The sequence below is a fragment of the Phyllobates terribilis genome, unplaced genomic scaffold, assembly GCF_046119375.1.
Source record: "Phyllobates terribilis strain yellow unplaced genomic scaffold, ASM4611937v1 Scaffold_3__8_contigs__length_932513732, whole genome shotgun sequence".
NCBI lineage: Eukaryota > Metazoa > Chordata > Amphibia > Anura > Dendrobatidae > Phyllobates > Phyllobates terribilis.
Genome location: NW_027362763.1, coordinates 239049128 through 239064889, shown reverse-complemented (window position 1 = coordinate 239064889; position 15762 = coordinate 239049128). Strand labels below are relative to the sequence as shown.

At 43.4% G+C, this 15762-nt stretch overlaps 1 protein-coding gene across 1 annotated transcript in view; it reads right to left on the bottom strand.

The window, feature by feature from the left end:
• SLC9A9 (solute carrier family 9 member A9) overlaps window positions 1-15762 on the bottom strand; it is a 1175306-nt gene that overhangs the window by 726155 nt on the left and 433389 nt on the right. Inside the window, exon 9 of the mRNA XM_073674666.1 lies at window positions 1757-1845. Coding sequence (XP_073530767.1) covers window positions 1757-1845 — 89 coding nt within the window. The remainder of the gene's footprint in view (window positions 1-1756; window positions 1846-15762) is intronic.

Genomic DNA, 15762 nt, shown 5'->3' with positions numbered 1-15762 from the left:
TGACAGATTGACCCATCTGTTCCTCTAATAATTGAGTCCCCCACTACCAGCACCTGCCTGGCCTGCCCTACTCTCCTATTTCCCTCTTTCCTGGAGCTGAGACTCCTCCGGCTTTCAGGGGACATGCCTTGCTGCAGCAGTGCTACCCCTGTATCGTCACTCCCCTCATCTGCCAACTTTGCAAACTTATTGGGGTGTGCCAAATCAGGACTAGCCTACCTGGCACTCTTCCCTCTACCCCTCCTTCTAACTGTCACCCAACTAGCGGCCTCACTGTCCTGCAGCTCCCGACTAACACCCTCCCCCACATCTACCCCAGTGAGCAGCAGACTCCTTTCCATGTTGTCAATGGATCTCAGTGTAGCCAGCTGCTCATTTAGGTCCAGTATCTGGGCTTCCAAACGCACAACGTGCACACATCTCGCGCAGCAGTAAGCAACCCCGACCGGTTCTTCAAGGAATGCATACATGTGGCAAGATGTACACTGGATAGCATTGTCAATAATGGAGCTCATTTCCTAATCGGGATTGCAATAGACAGAATGTTAAGTAAAAAGAAAAGTAAAGAATTAATGAAATACAGACAGCAATTCAGTCCAAAGTCCTTCCTTCCAAACTCCCTGAATCCAAGTCACTGAAAAACAAATCACACACTTACTTTCGTTCACACTTGCGCTCCGGTCACACTCGCAAATTAAGAGATTTAAAGAGTTTTTTTTTTTTTTTTTTCCCTTTTCCAGCAATGCACCCTTCACCTCAATGCACTTCCAAAGGACTGGATGCCCAACCAGCTGTCCCTTATAAACCCTTAATTATGACCCCTTCCCCTTAATTAACCCCTTGTGAGTAAAGCTACACCTCAGGATTTTAGTGCAATGTAGTTAACCCTTAAATACACAGGTAGTAAACTAAGAAACTAAAACTGTAGTGAGAAAATAGGTTTTAAAAAGCCCAATAAAACTAAACAGGTAGAAAAGCACTCAGCAGTTCACAATGCAGCAACTCACCGCAATTCACACAGGTATTTTCTGCAGGATTCCCAAATACCTCTTCACTGAAAAACAAGTCACACACTTAATTTCGTTCGCACTTACGCTCCGGTCACACTCAGCTCGTATCTGAATAATATGTGCAACTGTAGTCACAGGAACATCAAGCTGCTTGGAGATGGTCTTATAACCTTTACCTTTAACATGCTTGTCTATAATTTTCTTTCTAATCTCTTGAGACAACTCTTTCCTTTGCTTCCTCTGGTCCATGTTGAGTGTGGTATACACCATGTCACCAAACAGTTCAGTGAGTATCTGTAGCCCTGTATACAGGCAAGCTGACTGATTACAAGATTGTAGACACCTGTGATGCTAATTAGTGGACACAACCTGATATAACATGTTCCTTTTGTCACATTATTTTCAGGGGTACCATCATTTCTGTCCAGGCCTATTTCATGAGTTTAATTTTTTTTTTAATTCCGTGGAAGCAGGGTTGAAAAGCAATGTCTGACTTTTATTTGTTCATTTTCATAGATTTTTAATTTATTATTATTTTTGTCAGATTCAAGTTATTTGTGTGACCATTGTGGGTTTTTCTTTCATTAAACGAGGGGTACCTACAATTTTGACCACGTGTGTATCTGTCTGTTTTATTATGAGACAGAAAACTAACAATTATTTAGCTTTGGAAAACCTCTTTAAATTTGAGATCAACCATTGCAAATGAAGACTTAAAGTCAGTGTGAAATCCACTATTATCCTACCTGTTTAGTTCTCAGTTTGGACTCTTCCGATAAGTTGTTGTATGTGTAATGGGCTTGGGTCACTCCACAAAACAGGACGGCAACAATTCCTGCAAAGCAAGTTGTAGACTCTAATATGAAAGCAATATGTGAGTGTTATAGAAAATAAATATCTTCAAGAGCAACATCTACCACATTACCATATATATATATATATATATATATATGTATATATATATATATATAGCATATAAACACCCACACACAGATATATATACACACACAGTACATTAGCGGTCTAACGGAAGGTAACGGTGGGTGATATGAGATCAAGTGCCGTTGGAGACAGTGAGATGGAGGTTCTGCTGAAGCAGGGCTTTACCTATTCTTTTTAATTATTTGTTCTACAAAATAAATGATTATTCTTTACTCTCAGGCACAAAACACAAGCTAACCTCTGCCCACATGAGTACTAAAAGCATTTGATCATCTACACAAAGCAGAAGCAAAAATGATGTGCTACTTCCCACAAATAGTGATAGATTTGGTCTCTGCAAATGGCCTTCACCTAAAGTGCACATTTTCATGAGCCCAATACTGATTTCAGCACCTGAATTTACGAAGGATTTTTCCACTCTACATCTGGGATTCTCTTACTGTCTGCATTACATGTTTCTGTATGAAGCTAAAAAAAGCAAAGGATCGAGAAGAAACCCTGACAGCTCTTTTTTTCTGGCAGTGTATATCTTTAATTTCATTTTGTAAATCCAATAGCCAAAGACCAAAAGATCCCATTTTCACCAGTCCAAAATAAAACATAACTTTTAATTATTAAATTAAAAATATGAGAAACTAGTGCAAATCATATGTTATGGTGCACATTAAGATTACACTCCATTCCTTATTGGTCCCATCTATGTTTAAATGTATCCCAAGCGATCATTTGCCTCATTACCCTGATGAAGCCTGTAAGAGTGAAACATGTTGTGGAGGCTCTTTTTCTATTTTAATAGAGCCTTGTTCCTCTGGTCATTAGACTGTACAAAATAGGTAGATAATGGACGACAGTCCTTTTGTGTTATGCCATTTACACAATTTGAGTTTGTACACCCATGCAGCTACAAATAGGTAGATCTCTCCATAGTTATATTACAATTGAATGACTCAACTAGTGTAAGGTAAAGAATATTTATACCGTGTTAGCCAGTAGATAGAACAATGTTGGAATCTGAGAGTCCTCAGTGGTTGATACCTTTTAATGGCTAACTGAAAAGATGGTAAACATAGCAAGCTTTCGAGACAACTCAGGTCTCTTCTTCAACTAGTTTCAACTAGTGTAGAAATTTGACCGCTTGGGATACATCGATAGGACCAATAAGGAACAGAGTGTAATTTTATTGTGAACCTTAACATATCATTTTGACTAGTTACTCATATTTTTAATTTACAAATTAAAAGTTAGATTTTATTTTAGATTGGTTAAAATTGGATTTTTTGGCCTTTGGTTACTGAATTTTAAATATTAGTTAATCCCTATGATACCACTGAGCAATTTTGGTGTGATTGTCTTTAATATCAGACACAATAGCACAGTAGACTACACTTATCCTGTCCAACACAAAAGATGGACACTGGCAGAAAAAAGGTAAAATGAAGTCCAATTTGGAAACTCATTATACTCAATAACTATTTGGGTTCTGTTTAAATCTCAATTTTCTGAGCCTCAGACAGAAGCCCCTGATGGAGACAGCAAAGAGTTTTGAAAATAGCCTAAGGTCCACAGAAAAAACCCATACTACACAAGAAGGCAGTGATAGGTCCTGCTACCAAACCTGCCCAATATTCTATAATATTCCAGGCCTGAAAACAGAGCTTACAAGGCTATTGGCAAACTTAATTTTGCTAGGGATATCCACCTTTTCTTGGACGAGATATATACTTAAGTACACGCACGAGAGAAATCTTGGGATAATATAGCAATTTTGACCTCTTTTTTTATCACAGTCTCATAAAATATTTATTTCCACTCCATTTTGGGTTGTCATGGGTTGTGGCTGCCTACTGAAGCTCAATGGGGCTAGCTGAGATGGCGCCTTAGAGGTGTGTCAGTCACATGTGGTTCACTGACAAAGTTCAGACCATGCTTAGGCCAATGGTAGCCATCTTCATCACCACCACAATGAATACTATGGATTGTGACGTGAATGTGGATGTATTCAGATGGCAGGTGATAGGCTTTACACCTGTTTAGTTAGTGGGAAGCTGTTGTGTTAAGTTAGTGGCCAGAGGAGGGTCTATATTTCGTAAAGAGATGTATGGATTGACTATGTAAAGATAATAAGGCTGGGTTTTGAACAATATTCCACTGTATTGGAGTTAAATACCTTCTTATGCCAACCTATCTAACCCAGAAGATGACTATTTGGCCCCTGACTTATCACAATATACATTGCTCAAAAAAATTAAGTGAACACTTAAACAACAGAATATAACGCCAAGTAAATCAAACTTCTGTGAAATAAAACTGTCCACTTAGGAAGCAACACTGATTGACAATCAATTTCACATGCTGCTGTGCAAATGGAATAGACAATAGATGGAAATTATTCGCAATTATCAAGACACCCTCAATAAAGGAGTGGTTCTGCAGGTGGGGACCACAGACCACATCTCAGTACCAATGCTTTCTAGCTGATGTTTTGGTCACTTTTGAATGTTGATTGTGCTTTCACACTCGTGGTAGCATGAGACGGACTCTACAACCCACAGAAGTTGCTCAGGTAGTGCAGCTCATCCAGGATGGCACATCAATGCGAGCTGTGGCAAGAAGGTTTGCTGTGTCTGTCAGCGTAGTGTCCAGAGGCTGGAGGCGCTACCAGGAGACAGGCCAGCACACCAGGAGACGTGGAGGGGGCCGTAGGAGGGCAACAACCCAGCAGCAGGACCGCTACCTCCGCCTTTGTGCAAGGAGGAACAGGAGGAGCACTGCCAGAGCCCTGCAAAATGACCTCCAGCAGGCCACAAATGTGCATGTATCTGCACAAACGGTTAGAAACTGACTCCATGAGGGTGGAATGAGGGCCCGACGTCCACAGATGGGGGTTGTGCTCATAGCCCAACACCGTGCAGGACGCTTGGCATTTGCCACAGAACACCAGGATTGGCAAAGTCACCACTGGCGCCCTGTGCTCTTCACAGATGAAAGCAGGTTCACACTGAGCACATGTGACAGACGTGACAGAGTCCGGAGACGCTGTGGAGAGCGATCTGCTGCCTGCAACATCCTTCAGCATGACCGGTTTGGCTGCGGGTCAGTAATGGTGTAGGGTTGCATTTCTTTGGAGGGCTGCACAGCCCTTCATGTGCTCACCAGAGGTAGCCTGACTGCCATTAGGTACCGAAATGAGATCCTCAGACCCCTTGTGAGACCATATGCTGGTGCTGTTGGCCCTGGGTTCCTCCTAATGCAGGACAATGCCAGACCTCATGTAGCTGGAGTGTGTCAGCAGTTCCTGCAAGATGAAGGCATTGAAGCTATGGACTGGCCCGCCCGTTCCCCAGACCTGAATCCGATTGAGCACATCTGGGACATCATGTTGCACCACAGACTGTCCAGGAGTTGGCGGATGCTTTAGTCCAGGTCTGGGAGGAGATCCCAGAGGAGACCATCCGCAACCTCATCAGGAGCATGCCCAGGCGTTGTAGGGAGGTCATACAGGCACGTGGAGGCCACACACAATACTGAGCCTCATTTTGACTTGTTTTAAGGACATTACATCAAAGTTGGATCAGCCTGTAGTGTGTTTTTCCACTTTAATTTTGGGGGTGACTCCAAATCCAGGCCTCCATTGGTTAATAAATTTGATTTCCATTGATGATTTTTGTGTGATTTTGTTGCCAGCACATTCATCTTTGTACAGAACAAAGTATTCAGTGAGAATATTTCATTCATTCAGATCTAGGATGTGTTATTTGAGTGTTCCCTTTATTTTTTTGAGCAGTGTATATATACACATATAGAAAGATTGCTGTACCAATCCAGTCCAGAATGGTACTTGTATCTCATATTTATATCACCTACAAATAAAAATGACTAGAATTTGGTTAATAAACAAGATGTCTCTACTTATACAGCTGTTAAATCTTCAAGTCACAAGAGTTTTACAAATATATTCACAAGCCCCATAGGTAACAACTATTTGAAGGCAAACCCCAGAGTGTTGCATTGTTTAGTGATCTGCAGGACTCTGCAGCTGCCGGGAGTGAGACTAGGAACACAGCAATTGCTAGATGAAGTACTGTAGCAATGAAGCAAAGCGCATCCTCAGCCAAAAACTCATCTAATGAAGTATTTTTAAACATCATTAACTTCAAACAGCTGCTGAAGAGCTACTGACAGCAGAGGGAATCACAGCATCCGAGCCCAGGATCGCACGGCTGGGATTCATCTTGCTGCAAGCGTCTTGATATGATAAAATTAAGCAAGCAGCACTTTTGTGTTTTTTTCTTTAAAAGTATCATAGCTCTGTCTGTAATTCCTGAAAGGCTAATACCTCAGATCATTGCATTGTAACTACATGTAACCTTGGCTAGTACAAAGAGTAAGATCATAGAGGTCGCAAATTGTCAAGAATGCAACATTAAGTCCTAAGTGTGAGATATTGAGAGGGAAAGCTACACTTGAAGGACATGTTAAGAAATTGAAATAATAAGTAACTTTGTAATAACACTGAATTACTTATGTTGCACTGCTACTGGCGGTATCATATTCAGGGCCAGAGTGACCTATGGGCACAGTGAGCATGTGCTTTTTGGCAGCCGTGGGGTAAGGGAACATTTATATATGAAAACACATTTAAGAACTGTATATTTATATATTAATGGCATCTACTCATTTATTAATTAGGTGTTAACAGTTCTGAAGGAATGGAAAGAAGAACCCAAGAAGTCGCAAAAGAAAGTCTGCTGGAACCTACGTTGCCCGGTTTTCTGGTACAGAAGAAGGATGTCCAACAATATTATCACGAGATGGCTCTCTACCCCTTATCATCAGTGAACAGAAGCTAGAAACTTGGATTAGCTCAGTAGCTTCACTATATTCCTCTATATGACAGAGCATAAAGAATCAATTATTGCAGAGAAGTTTTATCATCAGGTTTCTTAAAGAGAATATGTCGGCAGGGTTTTGCTATGTAATCTGAGAGTAGCATGATTTAAACTCTGAGAACATGATTCAAGTGATGTGTCCCTTACTAGGCTGTGTGCTGCTGTTTCAATACAATCAGTGTTTTATCAGCCGGAGATTATCACTAAAGGACAAGGCCAAAGTCAACTGTCCTGTATAACCATGCCCCTAACACTGATTAGCAGCTTTCTGCCTATGCACAGTATACACAGAAAGTGTCCTATCAGTGGTGTGGGCGGGGTTAAACAGAGCTCAGCATTCAGAGAGCTGCTAGATCTGTAGCAGAGAAAATAGTGATTGTATCAAAATGACAGCAAGCAACTCAGTATGTGACACATTGCCGGAATCATGGTCTCAGCCCCCACATCATGCTGCTTTCAGATTACACAGCAAAACCCGGTGACATATTCCATTGAAAATTCAGATTGCAGTGCTGGGTTCTCTAACATTGCTCTTCTAGTTTGGTTCCTCACTGACCAGCCACCCAAGTGGGGATCATTTCAGACCCGATATCTAAAGCGATTTATTGGAGTTGTGTACAGGACAATGTAAAAACTGGTGAATGTAACACTTACATGTGGATGGATGAGATTCTCATCACCGAGGCAATATTCTATGGAAGTACCCTAGATTTTCCTTAAAATTGTAGATTTTCCTCAATAAACATGCAGTGTCAAGAGCATTGCTTGTAACACCACCTCCTCAGCTTGTCTCTCTATGTACTTCCTCCACAATGCACAATACACTGATACAACATAACAGGTTACAACTAACATTAATGACCGGTTAGGATAATAGCATCTTCTGATGAATAGCTGTGAACAGCATTATGTGTTCCAACTACAGTCCGGAGTGGAAGCCATAAGGGACATTACCTGTGAATTAGAACACTATATTATAGACTACGGCATTTAATAGGAGCAGGAAGATATTTCAAAGTCATATTTAAAATGTGGTCAACGTTATAGACAAAGTCTAAGGTGTCAGCCATTATGTGCCTATCAGATCCTGTGGTTTAAAGGGGTTATCCAGAACTATATATTTATTTTTACTATGGGCCTAAGCACTAACAGACATATAGTTGCCAACTATCTGCCTGTTGTGCCCGGTGACGATCTCTGCCAGCACAGAGCGGTCACAGACTGCCTTTGCCAGCGATTAAGCAGTTTCCTCTGACATCATGTTGAAAGAGCAATGGCTTCTCCTCTGCTCTGCTCTGTTGATGGGGCCTGATTGAAGACGACATGCTGATTGAAAGCCAGCTCCTCGCTGCCTAACTGCGGGGAGCCGACGGTCACTCAGTATAATGTAAGCAGTCATACCCTGTTGATGGAGCAGCCCAAAAGAAAAGCTGCTCTGTTGATGTGAAGCAGCAGCGATTGATCTGTGACGGATCTGAGCTGGTATTGGATAGAACTGGCAGATAGTTGTATCAGTTAGCAACTACCTGTCTTATAGAATTCCCAAAATACCTGTCTATTAGATTTTAGACCCATAGTAAAAAAGATATAATAGCCTCTTTTAAATCTGGTGAGATTATACTCCAGAGCTGCATTCACGATTCTGCTTGTTGCATCCAGTAGCACTTGAGTAACAAATAAAGTGGTATGAAAAAGTGCTTGCCCCCTTCTTGATTTCTTATTCTTTTGCATGTTTGTCACACTTACATGTTTTAGATCACAAAACAAATTTAAATATTAGACAAAGATAATACAACTAAACACAAAATGCAGTTTTTAAATGAAGGTCCTTATTATTAAGGGAAAAAGAAATCCAAACCTACAGGGCCCTGTGTGAAAAAAAAAGGGCCCCCCTTAAAACATAAATTATCTGTGGTTTATCACACCTTTGGGAAGCTGAGTTCAATTTCCCTAGCCACACACAGACCTGATTACTGACACACCTGTTCTCAATAAAGAAATCACTTAAATAGGACCTGCCTGACAAAGTGAAGTAGACGAAAAGTTCCTCAAAAGCTAGAGATCATGCTGCGATCCAAAGAACTTCAGGAACAAATGAGAAACACCAAGGTTACTTACCAGTAGCCGTTTTTTCCTGAACCCATGACAGCACACCTTGAGAGAGCGATCCGCCCCATCAAGGACAGGAGACCGTCTGAAATAAAAGGGCGGTACCTCTCCCTCGTTTCAGTTGATTACAGAGCATTGAGAGGACCTCCCAAAAAGGTTAGACACATAACCAACACCTACAATATTAGATAGATAGATATATATGTGTGTATATATATATATATATATATATATATATATATATATATATATCTATCACCCCAAACAGTGCACACCAGGGTGTGAGAAACAGAGAACGGGGGGGGGGGGGAACTACGGGTGCAGTCATGGGTTCAGGAAAAGCCAGCTACCGGTAAGTAACCTTGGTGTTTTCCCCACATCCATGATAGCACACCTTGAGAGAATTTTGGAGAATTATGAGCACCCTAGGGAGGGACCACCGCCTGAAGTACCCTTCTCCCAAAGGTAAGGTCAGAGGAGGACAGATCCAACCAATAGTGTTTATAGAAGGTGGATGGTGTAGACCAAGTAGCAACTCTACATATCTGATCGATTGAGACGCCTGCTCTCTCCGCCCAGGGGGCTTCTACGGCTCTGGTGGAATGAGCCTTGACATTGACTGGGGCCGGAACTCCTGTGGATGTATATCCTAAACAAATGGCCTCCCTAAGCCACCTAGAAATGGTACCCTTGGACACCCTGTGACCTTTCCTACTCCCCTGAAAGGCCAGGAACAAGGAATGGTCCTTCCTCCATTCACTCGTCATGTTAATGTACGGTAGTAGGGATCTTCTAACATCTAGGTTATGGAATCTAACTTCCCGGGGGTCTTTCGGGTTGCTGCAAAACGAGGGTAGTACAATCTCCTGATTACAGTGGAATCTAGACACCACTTTGGGAAGATATGCCGGATCTGGACGCAAGGTGACCCTATTATCATGAATTTGCGTGTACGGAGGATCAACCGAAAGGGCCTGCAGGTCACCCACCCTACGGACTGATGTTAAGGCCACTAAGAGGATGGTCTTAAGGGTGAGGATTTTTGGAGAGACGTCCTGTAGGGGCTCGAACGGAAGACTGGTAAGTGCGTCCAAGACCAAATTCAGGTCCCAGGAAGGAACTCTAAGGGACTGAACCGGTCTGGCTCTGGCACAGGACTTGATAAATCTAGAGACCCACCTGTTCCCAGCCAAGTTACAATTATAGAGCGCCCCCAAGGCAGACACCTGAACTTTAAGAGTCCCCGTGGCTAGACCCAGGTCATGCCCCTTTTGCAGAAACTCCAGGATTCCCTTGATTGGAGGCTTGTCTGATAACGGGGCATCTATAAAATCTAGGAACTTCCCCCGGACTCGGTTATAAATTTTAGTGGTTATTGGTTTCCTACTACCCAGTAGGGTAGAGACTAACCCTGGCGAAAACCCCTTGTTACTTAGTAGTGACCTCTCAAATTCCACGCTGCAAGATGGAATCCTCTGGCTTGAGCGTGGAATACCGGTTCCAGAATGAGAAGGTCCGGCCTCTCTGGTAGAACCCAGGGATCTGAAAACGATATTAGTCGAAGCAGGGAGAACCAAGGCCTCTTAGGCCAAAAAAGGGCTATAAATATTATCTTTGCCCCATCTTCCCGAATCTTCCTCACCACTGCCGGAACCATTACCAATGGGGGAAAGGCATAGGCCTTCCTGAACTTCCAAGGAATCTAGAGGGCATCTACAGCATGGGGATTTTCTGCTGGGTTTAAGGAACAGAATCTGTCTACCTTCCTGCTTACTTTTGTGGAGAACATATCTATGTCTGGTTGCCCCCATAACTGGACAATCTGTCGGAAGACCAAGGGGTTTAAGCTCCACTCCCAATGTCTTAGGGTGTGGCGGCTGAGAAAATCTGCCCTTATGTTTTCCACCCCCCTTATGTGTAGGGCACTGAGGGATAGGAGATGTTGCTCTGCCAGATGTAGGATTCTGTCTGCCATAGTCATCAGGGAGCGTGACCTTGTTCCCCCCTGGTGATTTACATAGGCTACTGTTGTCCGGTTGTCGGACCTGACCTGGACATGGTGACCCGGAATGTGAGGAAGGAATCCTATCAGGGATTTCTCCACTGCCCAAAGTTCTTTTAAGTTTGAGGATGCCCCCATCTCATGGTATACCCAGTGACCCTACTGAGAGCTCTGCTAGATGACCCCCCCATCCAGAGCTGCTCGCATCAGTTGTAATCACCCGATCTACTGGTCTGGACCACTGTATGCCTGAGGTCAGATTTTCCCTGTTTGTCCACCATGAAAGGGAATCTACAGCTTCTAGGGAGAGAGAAAACTTCCTTTCTAAACACCCGTTGAAGGATCTCTGCGCTGACAGGACTTGCTTCTCTTAGGGACATCACTGGAGACTGCATGGCTTTCGAGACTAAATTGATAACTTTGCGGACCTTGTCTTCTGGGAGGAAGCAGGCTTGGAGATGAAATTCCAGGATTAGACCCAGGAAGATTTGAGTCCTTGAGGGGGTTAATTTTGATTTTTGGGTATATCAACCATCCTAGCTGTTGCAACACCACCGTGACCTCTAGAAGTTGACTGGTGAAGTGGACTTCTGATTTCCCTATTACCAAAAAGTCGTCTAAGTAGGGAACGATCACTACATTTTTGATTCATAGAAAGGCTGTTACTTCCGCTATTTATTTTGTGAATACTCTCGGGGCTATGGAGAGGCCGAAGGGTAGGGCAGTAAACTGAGAATGCCTCAGTTCTTCCTGAATGAACAGGGCTACTCTCAGATATTTCTGGTAGTCTGGATGAATTGGGACTTGATAATATGTGTCCTTAAAGTCTATTACTGCCATAAAGCAATTGTGGTGCAAGAGCTTCACTGCCGAGCTCACTGACTCCATCTTGAAAATCTGGTTCTCTATCAACTGGTTTAGACTCTTGAGGTTGATGATGGCCCTTAAGGATCCATTTGTTTTTTTTTATTATGAACAGAGGGGAATAGAATCCCTTCCTCGTTTGTTGTATCGGAACTTCGAGAAGGACCCGTTTCTCTACTAGCCCTAATATTTCTGTCTCCAGAGTTATCTGTTCTTCCTGAACCTTCCTCTTGGGGGTAATCATAAAGGTCCGGCGAGGAATCTGGCTGAACCGCATCTTCAGGCCACCACTCACAATATTCAGAATCCAGGGGTTTGATGTAATGGCTTCCCAAGCTGGAATAAAGTGGGAAAGCCTTCCCCCTACCTCCGGGCTGGCATCATTAGGAAGATTTTTTAGCATTGGAGGATGGTCCTCCAAACATATATAGCCTGACTCCTTCTTGGATTTGAACTCCCATCCTCTCCTGTCTCCTGGAGGGCGACCCCGATTAAATTTTCTTCTCTGAAAACTAAATCTTTTTGAGTCCCCTGAAAATCCTGGGAACCCTTTGTTCCTATCGCCCGCTTTTTCTAAGAGGTCATTCAGCTTCTGGCCAAACAGGAGTCTGCCGTCAAAAGGGAGGGAACATAATTTATGTTTGGATTGTAGGTCACCCGGACAACCCTTAAGCCAGAAGGCCCATCTGGCAGCATTAGATAGATTTGCTGATCTAGCCGAGAGTCTGAGTCCGCTGAAGAGTCTGCCAGGAAGGCTGATGCTGCCTGCATTAGGGGCAGATAAGAAAGGATTCTATCCCTAGGGATCTTTTTATCCCTAAACTGGTCTTCCAATTGTTGGAGCCACACTATGAGAGACCTTGCAACACAGGTGCTAGCTATCGCAGGCTTCAGGCCTCCTGCTGCAGCCTCCCAAGTATGATGCAGAAAGGAGTCAGCCTTTTTATCAAGGGCATCTTTTAGGATGCCTGAATCCTCTAAGGGTAGGGATGATTTTTTGGATGACCTGGCCACTGCCCTGTCAACTTTGAGGATTTTAACCCAAGGCTCAGAGTCCTTCTCCTCAAAGGGGTACCTTCTCTTAGAGAAGGAGGGTAAGGCCCCTGATCTTTCTGGTTTCCTCCATTCTCGGTCAATGAGGCCCTGAATTTTAGGGTTTACCAGAAAGGAGCGTCTCTTTTTTTCTCCAAGGCCCGCAAACATAATGTCTTCCCGGGATTTGGATGCTTTCTCCTCCCCCAGACCCATGGTTGATCTGACTGTTCTGACCAGTTTGTCCATACCCTCGATTGGGAAGAAGGGTCTACCATTATCCGATGAGGAAGAGGATGATGAATCACTCAGCCATAGATCCTCGGACTGGGAGGAATCAGAGTCGAAGGAGACATCCTTATGGGATCTTTTCTTCTCTCTAAATAACCCTTTCAGGGACCCTTGAACGTCTGCGTGGACTATGGACTACAGATTGGATGCGAAATCCAGAGAACTTTCTGCTATGGTTTTATTAATGTAGTTTGAGCAAAGCTGTTTCTGCCAATCTATAGGAAGGGAAATTTGCCATAGGGCACAAATCCTGTGCTTTTGCTTGGCGCTACTATTCTTAGGCTCCTACAGAAGGAAGCACATAAGAGACTTACCATTACTAAAAAGCGGACATTCACGAAGATCACTCACCTATGAAGACACAAACGGGTACAGGATTCAGAGGCTGCGATGATCCCTTTCTGGATGGTTCAGAGATATTTGATACCTTGCTCCTGCGGCTGCCACTACGATTGCTCAAGCGGCTGTCCATGTGAGAGGCGTCAGTCTGCCTCTTCAGTTGCTGAGGTGGGGGGTTAGCTGCTGCTCCTGACTATCCTGGTCAGCCATCTCACTGGAGCGTAAGCCGCGCTCCCAGGATAACCCCCCCCTTAAAATAGGGCCATCCAGAACCTCCTCCGGTTCAAGGGCCCTCCCCCTCCTTCCCAGACCGAGGCTCCAAACAAAAAAAAACAGCCTGGGAGTGCTTTACAGAGCGCTGCCATCTTGTATAGGGCGCCGCCCCCTGACCCCGTCTCACACCCAGAAGTTTCCGCTCCGGAATACAGCCGACTGAGGTGGCAGGGGGAGGGCGGCGCAGCGGTCTGCGAGAAGCCGGAGCCTGCCTCACCGCGTGCGCCCGCTCGGACGCAGGCCCCAAGGGAGGTGCGGACGGTGCTTCTGGAGGCTGGAACCCGGTGTATAGGCCTGTGCTCGTTCTTCCACACCAGAACAGACCCAGGTAAGCTTTCTTCTTTCCAGACAGGTTCCCATCAAGGACAGGAAACCAACTGAAGCGAGGGAGAGGTACCACCCTTTTATTTCAGAAGGCTTTCTGTCCTTGATGGGGCAGATCCCTCTCAAGGTGTGCTGTCATGGGTGAGGGGAAAACAAAGTAATTCAGATCTATCAGTCTGGAAAAGTTTATAAAGCAATTTCTAAAACTTTGGGACTCCAGTGAACCACAATGAGAGCCATTATTCACAAATGGCAAAAACATGGAACAGTGGTGAACCTTCCCAAGAGTGGCCGGTTTACCAAAATTACCACAAGAGCGCAGCAATGACTTCTCCAAGAGATCACAAAAGGCCCCACAACAACATCCAAACAACTGCAGGCCTCACTTGCCTCCATTAAGATCAATGTTCATGACTCCACCGTAAGAAATAAACTGGGCAAAAATGGCATACATGGCAGAGTTCCAAGATGAAAACCAATGCTGAGCAAAATGACATAAAGGCTCATCTTAGTTTTGCCAGAAAACATCTTGATGATCGCAAAGACTTTTAGGAGAATACTCTGTGGACTGACGAGACAAAAGTTTAACTTTTTTTGGAAGGAGTATGTCCCATTCCATCTGTCGTAGAATTAACACAGCATTTCAGAAAAGGAACATCATACCAACAGTAAAATATGGTGGTGGTAGTGTGATGGTCTGGGGCTGTTTTGCTGCTTCAGGACCTGGAAGACTTGCTGTGGTAAATGGAACCATGAATTCTGCTGTCTACCAAAAAATCCTGAAGGAGAATGTCCTGCCATCTGTTTGTGATCGCAAGCTGAAGTGCCCTTGGGTTATGCAGCAGGACAATGATCCAAAACACACCAGCAAGTCCACTTCTGAATGGCTTAAGAAAAACAAAATTAAAAGTTTGGAGTGGCCTAGTTAAACTCCTGACCGTGTTCCGATTGTGATGCTGTGCCATAAAAAGGCGTTTCATGCTCGGAAACCCTCCAATGTGGATGAATTGCAACAATTTTGCAAAGATGAGTGGGCCAAAATTCCTCCAGAGCGTTGTAAAAGACTCACTAACAGTTATCGCAAATGCTTGATTGCAGTTGTTGCTGCTAAGTGTGGCCCAACCAGTTATTAGGTTTAGGGGTCAATCACTTTTTCACACAGGGCCATGTAGGTTTGGATTTCTTTTTCCATTACTAATAAAGACCTTCATTTAAAAACTGTATTTTGTATTTACTTTTGTTATCTTTTTCTAATATTTACATTTGTTTTCTGATCTGAAACATTTAAGTGTGACAAACATACAAAAGAATAAGAAATCAGGAAGGGGGCAAACACTTTTCACACCACTGTACACGCATTACACTTTATCTTAATTCTACTACACTGCAAAAGCAAAGTGAACGATGTTACTTTGGGATAAGAAATGTTAAATAAATTATTATATAACCATAAATAAAAATCATGTAACTGACTATGGACACTAAATACAGGGTCAAGAGTATAAATCACTTTGTGACCATCGCCTGCTTTGTGTTTATTGCCTTCTTAGATCATGTTAAAGGTGCTAAACCCCAGCTGGAAATTTGTGAGGATTCAGAATGATCTACTTGATCACTGGGAGCTTTAGCATGTTCTGTAATGAGGTCCATGTTTTTTTGCATGTATCCAAACCGAATATTTCTTGCT